The sequence below is a fragment of the Bactrocera neohumeralis genome, chromosome 4 (genome assembly GCF_024586455.1).
Source record: "Bactrocera neohumeralis isolate Rockhampton chromosome 4, APGP_CSIRO_Bneo_wtdbg2-racon-allhic-juicebox.fasta_v2, whole genome shotgun sequence".
NCBI lineage: Eukaryota > Metazoa > Arthropoda > Insecta > Diptera > Tephritidae > Bactrocera > Bactrocera neohumeralis.
In genome coordinates this window covers 31,183,896-31,193,392 of record NC_065921.1, presented here as the reverse complement: position 1 = coordinate 31,193,392, position 9,497 = coordinate 31,183,896, and the positions used below count along the sequence as shown (strand labels likewise).

At 39.3% G+C, this 9,497-nt stretch overlaps 1 protein-coding gene across 1 annotated transcript in view; it reads right to left on the bottom strand.

Moving 5' to 3' along the window:
• Positions 1-2,263: 2,263 nt before the first annotated feature.
• The window catches only part of LOC126756548 (anaphase-promoting complex subunit 2), a 45,491-nt gene continuing 38,257 nt past the window's right edge, over positions 2,264-9,497 (bottom strand). Inside the window, exon 8 of the mRNA XM_050469689.1 lies at positions 2,264-2,617. Within this exon, the coding sequence (XP_050325646.1) occupies positions 2,417-2,617 (201 nt within the window). The 3' untranslated portion in view covers positions 2,264-2,416. The remainder of the gene's footprint in view (positions 2,618-9,497) is intronic.

Here is a 9,497-nt window from a genome sequence, read left to right as displayed (position 1 = left end):
GATTGAAGAAGTCCCACGATAGGGAGTCGCCTTGTTTGAAACCTCGTTTGGTATCGAACGGCTCGGAGAGGTCCTCCCCAGTTTACACAGCCGCATTAGTTTTGTGGGGATACCAGATTCAGACATCGCGGCATAAAGGCAGCTCCTTTTCGTGCTGTCGAAAGCAGCTTTGAAATCGACGAAGAGGTGGTGTGTGTCGATTCTTCTTTCACGGATCATTTCCAAGACTTTGCGCATGGTGAAAATCTGGGCGGTTGTTGATTTGCCAGGTCTAAAGCCACACTGATAAGGTCCAATCAGTTTGTTGACGGTGGGCTTTAATCTTTCACACAATACGCTCGATAGAACTTTATACGCGATGTTGAGGAGGCTTATCCCACGGTAGTTGGCGCAGATTGTGGGGTCTCCTTTTTTGTGGATTGGGCAGAGCACACTTAAATTCCAATCGTTGGGCATGCTTTCGTCCGACCATATTTTACAAAGAAGCTGATGCATGCTCCTTATCACTTCTTCGCCGCCGTGTTTGAATAGCTCGGCCGGCAATCTATGGGCCCCCGCCGCTTTGTTGTTCTTCAGGCGCGTAATTGCTATTCGAACTTCTTCATGGTCGGGCAATGGAACGTCTGCTCCATCGTCATCGATTGGGGAATCGGGTTCGCCTTCTCCTGGCGTTGTACGTTCACTGCCATTCAGCAGGCTGGAGAAGTGTTCCCTCCATAACTTAAGTATGCTCTGGGCATCGGTGACTAGATCACCTTTGGGGGTTCTGCAAGAGTATGCTCCGGTCTTGAAACCTTGTGTAAGCCGCCGCATTTTTTCGTAGAATTTTCGAGCATTACCCCTGTCGGCCAGCTTATCAAGCTCTTCGTACTCACACATTTCGGCCTCTTTCTTTTTCTGTCTGCAAATGCGTTTCGCTTCCCTCTTCAACTCTCGGTATCTAAGTATCCCATAACGCACGTATTGTGGTCGATCGTAACGTTGCGAGGAAGGCTGCCTGTTTTCTCTCCTGTGTGACACGGCACTCCTCGTCGTACCAGCTGTACTTTTACATTTTCCGAAAATCAATGGTTTCGGTTGCAGCTGTACGTAAGGAGTTTGAAACGCCGTCCCACAGTTCCCTTATACCGAGTTATTGATGAGTGCTATCAGAGAGCAGGAGGGCAAGCCGAGTAGAAAATCGTTCGGCTGTTTGTTGTGGTTGCAGCTTCTCGACGTCGAACCTTCCTTGTGTTTGTTGACGTGCGCTTTTTGCTGCACAGAGGCGGGTGCGTATCTTGGCTTCAACAAGATAGTGGTCCGAGTCGATGTTAGGACCTCGGAACCTGGATTTTTTCGATCACGGAGACAGCCAGGCAGCTTGATTTATTTTCTTGTGCTAGAATCTATTACTACAGATAACCATATTTCGGGCCCCGGCGAAGTCGATCAACCTCAACCCATTTGGGGATGTTTCATTGTGGAGGCTGAATTTACCGACCGTAGTGCCAAAGATACCTTCTTTGCAAAGAAGTTAAAGCGTTAAAGTCGCCAAGCACGATTTTGACATCGTGGCGGGGGCAGCTCTCATAGGCGCGCTCCAAGCGCTCATAGAAGGCATCTTTGGTCACATCGTCCTTCTCTTCCTTCGGGGCATTATGCTCTTTTACTGTGAGCATATGGGCCTCAATGTGTAGATGTTCGATAGGAGACACTAAGAGGCATCGAATGGGTAGTGTTCTGGCATGTCCGAAGCTTCCTCTTCTGCGTTTTACTGCATCCAAGCAACCATATTGGTGCGGCGTAGTTAAGGACCGGCCGGCCGGTTACCTTGTATATTGCCAACAACGTTTCTTCGTCTTTTCCAATGTGCTGATGGCAAGCGACCCGAAGTTTTTTTTGCGGCTCTGTACTTTGGAAATAATCGCAAACGTACTAGGAGTGAAAGAGCACAGGCGAACTTGGTGCAGATTGCACAGCCGTAGAAGGTAATGCAGTGCATTGGCAGTATAGGGCAACGTAACTCGTGTAACTTCACTACCGGTGTGTCTTAAGGTCTGAGCAGGTCTTAAGATGGCTTCATCCCTTGCATGTATTACAGCTAACCGAGGTTGACTTTGAATGGAGCCGTTTAACACAGACGCAGTAGAAAAATTCCTTCGTGCCCGGGTTAGACACGACCCAAGGAGTTGCTCCAGTGATGACAAACTTTTTCTAAAACTTACTGATCTCCAAAAAAAAAAAAAAAAACGATAAAATCCGAGTCCATTCCGACTCTAGTACATCGAGGAAATATTTTTGTATATGTATTTGACGTAACTTTACTTCAAAAATATTATTTTCTAAATCGAAATTCATTAATTTATTTTATTAAAATTGAAAATTATTATTTTTTTATTCTGGTGGGTCCACAATACAAAATTTATTTGTTAAGAGTCTATTTATATAACTGATATACGCCACCTGTATACATTAACTTATGTTCTCTAACCTTTCGTTGTAGAAAATTTTTAAGCTCATCTTGCGTGAATTCTATGCCACCTCCATGCGAAGCAAATAATTTAAGCATCTGATGAATACGATCGAGTGGTAAGGAGTCCAAGTTTGTTAGCATTCCAACTATATATGACCAAAATACCTGAAAATTATTTTAAAAATTAAATAAACTTCATAGAATATAATTTGTCTTCTTTCGGAACATTATTTAAATGTATTTATGAAATTAAAGAGAAAAAAGTAATAAAGGGCTTAGTTCGGGTATAAGCAAACATTTCATACCCTTGCAACTTGCAAAGATTAAAGCCAGGATAATACCTTCAGGTACATAAGGCTTGTTGGTTATTCATTCTAAGTACAAATATGAATCGTTATTAAAAAAACCACTCTCTCAGTTTTATTGACATAACTCACATATTGACGTTATAAAGGATGCACTGAAATCTTTATATTAGGTATGTATATGAGGGCGAAAGGAAATATTAACATGACTAAACACATTTGTAACCACATAGACATACTACTATTACGAAAGGATTCTCTTCAAATTTCAATAATATACAGAGGGAGTCAGAAGTATTTACACAACGAACTTTTTTTGCACATTCCACAGAAATCGTGTTCTCTTGTTGTTGCTGTGCAAAAAAAATGATAAGTTGTTGTGAAACTTGATCTACTTATGTGCTAGCGACTGAAGTCAATTTGGTAAAGATAACGGTAAATAGGACTGAAAACATTAACGGTAGTCTAAAGTATTTACACACATTTTTAGCGTGTCAAAAATATTTACACAAAATTTAAACTTCAGTTTCTTGTATTTATTATCAATAATTTTTAAATGTTGTAGCTTAGCCTAACTTGCTGTAATAAGGTTGTGAATTAATAATTGGTTACATCTCCTTTCGCATCAATAACTGCCTGCAATCTGCTTAGAGTTGATTCAACTAAATTGTGTGCAAAACCAACTGTCAATTTGAATCAAATTTCGGATATTTCAGCAATTGTGTCATTACGTTTTCGGTCCTTGTCGATTGTTCTCTGACGTTTGATGAAAGCCTAAACATTTTCAGTAATGTTTAGGTCGCGGCTCTGCGGAGGCCATGGAAGTACAACTTGCTTTGTTTCATTTAGAAGTTTCGTAAGTAACAATCCTTTATGGCATGGGACGTTGTCGTGCTGTAAAATCCAGCCGACAGTTGGAAAAAGCCGATTGCCCGATAGAAAGGTATGGTCGTTTAAAATTGTAAAATACCCGGATTGATTTAAAGTGCCCTCAATTAGTACCAAATCTGCAAAGCTGTAGTAAGACAAACATCCCCAAAACATCACTGTGCCTCCTCCGAACCTGTTTAGCGGCTGAACTGCATCCTTCTTCTTCTCAAGTGGTAAATGCATAAATTGTTTACTAAACGATCCCTGGAACTGAAATGCAGCCGCATATGTCCACAGTACATTGTACCAAAATTGTGTAGGCTTTTGGATGTACTCTACAGCAAATGACAGGCGTCTTGCTTTATTAATTTCAGAAATGTTGACCACTTTTCGTACAACGTAAGTGTTTATATCAACTTCTTTTAATCTCCGGCGAAGTGTAGCATCACTGACTTCTTTTCCAATAAGTTGATTTGATGCTGCTGCAATCCTAACGGGACTTATTGTGGGATTTTGTATGACTGTCCCTATTAATTTTCGACATTCTCTTTTAGTCGGCACCGGTTTCCGCCCTGTGTTCTTTAAATTGTCCAAGCAATTATTATTCTCTTTCTTTTTAACTAAATAGTAAACAGTTTTCCTCGAAATTTAGTAGCAATTTACTAACTCCGAAGCTGTAAACTTGGTAACAATCTCCGAGCGAGTTTCAATTGACAGTTCCTTTGTTTTCTGCATTTTATTTATAATTCTCAAATTTTGTCGCACTTTTAGTTTATTACGAACACAATAGATATGAACTACTGCTTTGACTTAAACAAAATTCAAGAATAAATGATAATTCGCAATGTGTAAATACTTTTGACGCAATGTGTAAATACTTTTGACTTCTATGTACTGTTATCTTTACCAAATTGACTTTAGTTGCTAGCGCATAGATCAAGGTCTACAACAATCATTTTTTTGCGCAGCAACAACAACGACAACAAGAGAACACAACAGCGCGCCAGTCGTTTCTTCTTTTCGCAAGGTGGCGTCCTTCTCCACCTGGTCTTTCCAACGGAGTGGAGGTCTTTCTATTCCCCGCGAGTGCGACGACTGTTTGTTTGATGACAGGAGATACTTGTCTTGCCCTAGTTCACTGCCAGACCCATTTGCTTTGCTTCCTTATCGAGTCTAGAGAAAGCTGAACTAACGGCGCGGGTGTTGAGGGCAATGATATCAATGGATGGAGTCAGGTGTAGAAGTCCACGCAAGTGAGGAAAGTTCTCTAATTGCCATTCACTTGGGAGTGGCCAGAAACGATTCTTTTACATATGGCTCAAGCAGCTCACGACTTCCGGTCCTAGACCAAGTATCCTCTGGGTAGCCAAAGAACATCCGTTTGAAGGCGAGCTAAAATGAGAAGGCGAAACATTCCCTCCACAGGATTGTGCGCTGGGATGGACCCGCCACGTAAAAAGCGCCCCAATGGAAAGGAACAAAAAGCTCCGGAAGAGAGACCACCGCTTTTGATGACGAACATGGCAACTATAGGCATTAGGGTCCACATATTCGACATCTAGGGGTTTGAACAGGTTTGGTTCGATTTTGAAAATTTCTGGTCATTAGACGACATACTTCAAAAGAACTTTTCGTGTAAAGTTTTATTGCGTTACATTAATTGCTTGTTGATTTGAATACTAGAAAGAATAAAATAAAATTTTAAAAAATTATCCCCCACTTTTTCTAAATTTGTAATCCTTAGGTGCCTCATACTTCTGTGATCCCCTATGCCCAATCTAGTTCTATATTTAAATTTTGTGCTTAGTTATGTCACTTTATAGATTTTCGTTTAATGGCGTTTTCTGGGCGTGGCAGTGATCCGATCCGATCCGATCCTCATCTACGAAATCAAGCTTACTTTTTTGCCAAGAAACACTTGTACCAAGTTTTATCAAGATAACTTAATTTTTACTCAAGTTATCGCTTACACAGACGGATATATTTATATACGACGTTGTTCAATAAGTTTTGTCGTTTGATAAGAAATACACCTTATTATTCAGTATAATCTCCCTGAACATTAATACAGTTGCTCCAACGATCCTCCAAGCCCTGAGAGAATCCGGAAGGTCTGCAAAATACGCTTCAAGAGCCATTATGACCTCTTCATTTGATGAAAAACGCTTGCCACGCATACATTTTTTGAGCTCTGGAAACAAATGGAAGTCGCTGGGGTACAAATCTGGTGGATACGGTGGATGCTCCAACAATTCGAACTTTAATTGATGGATTTTAGACATTGTCAAAGTGCTCTTGTGACACGGTGCATTGTCCTGAAGAAAGACGACTTTTTTCTTCAGCAAACCGGGTCTTTTTTCACGAATTTTTTCCTTCAAATAGTCCAAACTATTGCAATAATATTCGGAATTAATTGTTTTACCAGTTTGCAAGTAATCGACAAACAAAATTCCTCTCGCAACCCAAAAAAAAGAGATACCATAACCTTCTTGGCCGATTTCCGGACACGAACTCGTTTCGAAGCCGAACAAACAGGTTCACACCACTCCTTAGCCTCTTGTTTTGACTCAGGATCATGGTGATAGACCCAGGTTTCATCTATAGTGATGAATCGACGCACAAAATCCTCTTTATCTTTTTTAAAACGCTCCAAATGTTGCTGAGAAAGTTGCATTCGAATGTGTTTTTGTTCTATTGTTAGCGAATAAATTTCCCTGACACAAGTTAAAATTCCCTGACTTCTCACTGACTATTCCAGAAATTTCAATTTCCCTGACACATCCAGGTTTTCCAGGTCAATCGCCACCCTGTAACACATTTTCAAACAAGTAAGGTTATTTTCATTGGTATAACTCACGTATTGGGCGATATATGCAGTACAAAGTCACCCGGTTTGAAATTCTTTATATTAAGTATATGGGGGCTAAGGAAAGTATTGGTCCGATTAAACCCATTTTTGATGTCTGTAGGTCAACATGTAACATTATAAGAGAAGGATTATCCCTTAATTCCAGATATACATATATACCACACATTGACCGAAATTTTCAATCAAAAGTCAAGTATAGGTACGGGAGTCTAAATATTCGGTACCTAGGGTTTTGAACAGTTTTGTTTGGATTTGAACAATTTTTTGTCATAAGGTGGCATACACTAAAGGCATTATTCGTGCAAAAATTAATCAAAATATATTAATTGCAAGAGTAAAAGAATCAAGTGGAATTTAAAATTGTGTTGTATGGGAAGTATTAGGCGTGTTTATTGTTCGATTTCACTCATTTTCACAAAGTGACATGGGAATACAAAAATAATGGCACGTTCCAAATTTTGTTGTTTCTGGCGCATTTACTTTTTATTTAACGTTAGTAGTGTTGAACAGTACCGTTATATGTGGAGTGAGCGGGGTTTTCATCCGTTTTCACACTATCGGTAGTAGTTCTTGTAATATTCGTGCTGGGTGAATTTGGTTGTTGTAGCTTTAGTGGATTAAGAAATATGCACATTCATCATATACGGAGGCGGGGCCACGGCCACTTTTTCAAATTTTTTCATCCACAGGTACCCCTTGCTACTGTGATCCAATGTGCCAAATTACAGTTTTATATTTTAAGTGCTTAGTTATGGCATTTTATAGGTTTTCGGTTAATGGCGATTTGTGGGCGTGGCAGTGGTCCGATTACTCTCATCTATGAATTTGAATTTTTTTTGTACTAAGAAACCTGTATACCAAGTTCATCAAGATGTCGCAATTTTTACTCAAGTTACAGCTTGCACGGACGGACAGACAGGCAGTCAAGCGGATTTCAACTTTTCTCGTCATCCTGATGATTTATATACATATACTTATATAGTACTTGTATAACTCTATATCTATCTCGATTAGTTTTAGGTGATACGTACAACCGTTAAGCAAACAAAACTATCATACTCTGTAGCAACTGGTTGCAAGAGTATAAAAATCGATTGTTACATTCGCGTGTGGATTATGACGCCGTCCTGTTAGAACCAAATACATATTGTGCAAGTCCATATCCTCCAATTCGGGTCAAAAATACGGCGCCCAATGACGCCACCGCCACATAAACCGCACCAAATCGTAATTTTTCGAGATGCAATGGTGAGTGATGGAGTATGTACGTGTATTGCTGCCCTCATCAATAACACATATTTTGCTTGTTAACGAAATCATTCAGCCAGAAATGAGCCTTATCGCTAAAGATGATTTTTCTATGAAAATCCGAATCATTTACGAGTGGTTGCTCAGCTCAATTCACGAACATACGACGATTCTGGTGGTCCAGCGTCTTCAGTTCTTGCGTCAATTTATCTTGTAAAGATGTAGGCCAGGATCTTTTCGCAAAATTCGCCACAACGCCTTCACAGAAATGACCAACATTTGAGAACGACGTGTGAGAGACTGATTTGGGTCTTCCTCAATTGATGCGCTAACGGCAACAATATTCTCGGCACTACGGGCACTTCTTTGTCTCGCTGGCATGGGACGTAGCGCACTGAAAGTTGAGGTCACTAACTCCAAATTTCGGTAGTAAATTTTAATAATTTATACATGCTGTTGATCGTATATCTTTCCATGATGAAATGGCAAACCTTAATGAAGATAAATGTCCCTGTCGGTCTACTTTTGTAGCTCCCTATTTGAAAACCCTATAGCTTTTCCGTTAGCGACGTCTTGTGGCATTAGTCCGCTTCCGCCCATCTGGAATACCAACTCCGCTTGGACTAAGTTTCAATAAAACTTGCTGACAGATGGATGGATCTGCTAGCCCGAATTTTTGCACACTTCTTTTTAAATTGTTACGTAAAATTTCTAAATATATTTCCTATGTCATATTATTTTCATAAATTCTGATTTCACCGACACCTTTGCTACAAATATTATACAACCCCATACCATTACACTCAGCTTTCCAAATTTTACTGTGGGAATAATGTTCTTGTTCAGTAGGGCTGTAAGCGGCTTTCTCCAAACGCTTTGAGGTCCATCGTGGTAGTATAGCATTAGTTTCGTCTCATCATAAAACAATACATCATCCCAGTGTTGCATTGGATATGAAATTTGAGTTAGAGCAAAAGAAAGTCGTTTTTCAACGTTAATTTGCTAGAGCAATGGTTTTTTTCTTGCACTTCTTGAATATTTGTGTTTTAAAAGAACTCTTTGCATGGTTTCGTGGCCTACTTGCCCAATATTGTGTTCCTTCCAATCTGCAGCTAACATTCTAAGGCTGCACTGTGGTTTATTGTCAATTTGTTTGATCATTAATCTTTTCATTCTTGATGTAAGCTTTTTTGGCCTGCCACTGGGTTGTTTTAACTCTAACCGATTTTCTTTTTTGCGCGATTGCTTACAACTAAAGCGCTTTGGCAAACCATCGATTAGTAATCGATTAATTAGTATATTCGACAAATCAAAAATACTTAAAAATATTAATAATAACTACAAATTATGTTTGAGATAATCATATAGTATATAAGTCAAAATAGTATTAACCTTTAACTGGTGACATGTAGTCTCAAAGGCGTCGCGCGTTTTGCAAATTCTCACTTCCCAAAGTACCATTAAGTGTTCATTGTATTTTTTTTTAATATTTCATAATAAAACAGCTGATTAAAACTAGTTCGATATTTTATTACATACCAATGGTTAAAAATAAACAGAGTTTTAAAATATTTAAATTGATTTTTACAACAAAAAATTACTTTGGAAGTAGTAGCCTGTGAGATTACGCGTCCCTTATAGTGTTATAAATTTGTCACGTCCCCAGTTAAAGGTTAAGATTGCTTTACATTTTGCGACTAAAATTATAATATATTACCACTATGGATCAAACAAGCTTTGGAGAAAACTGAAT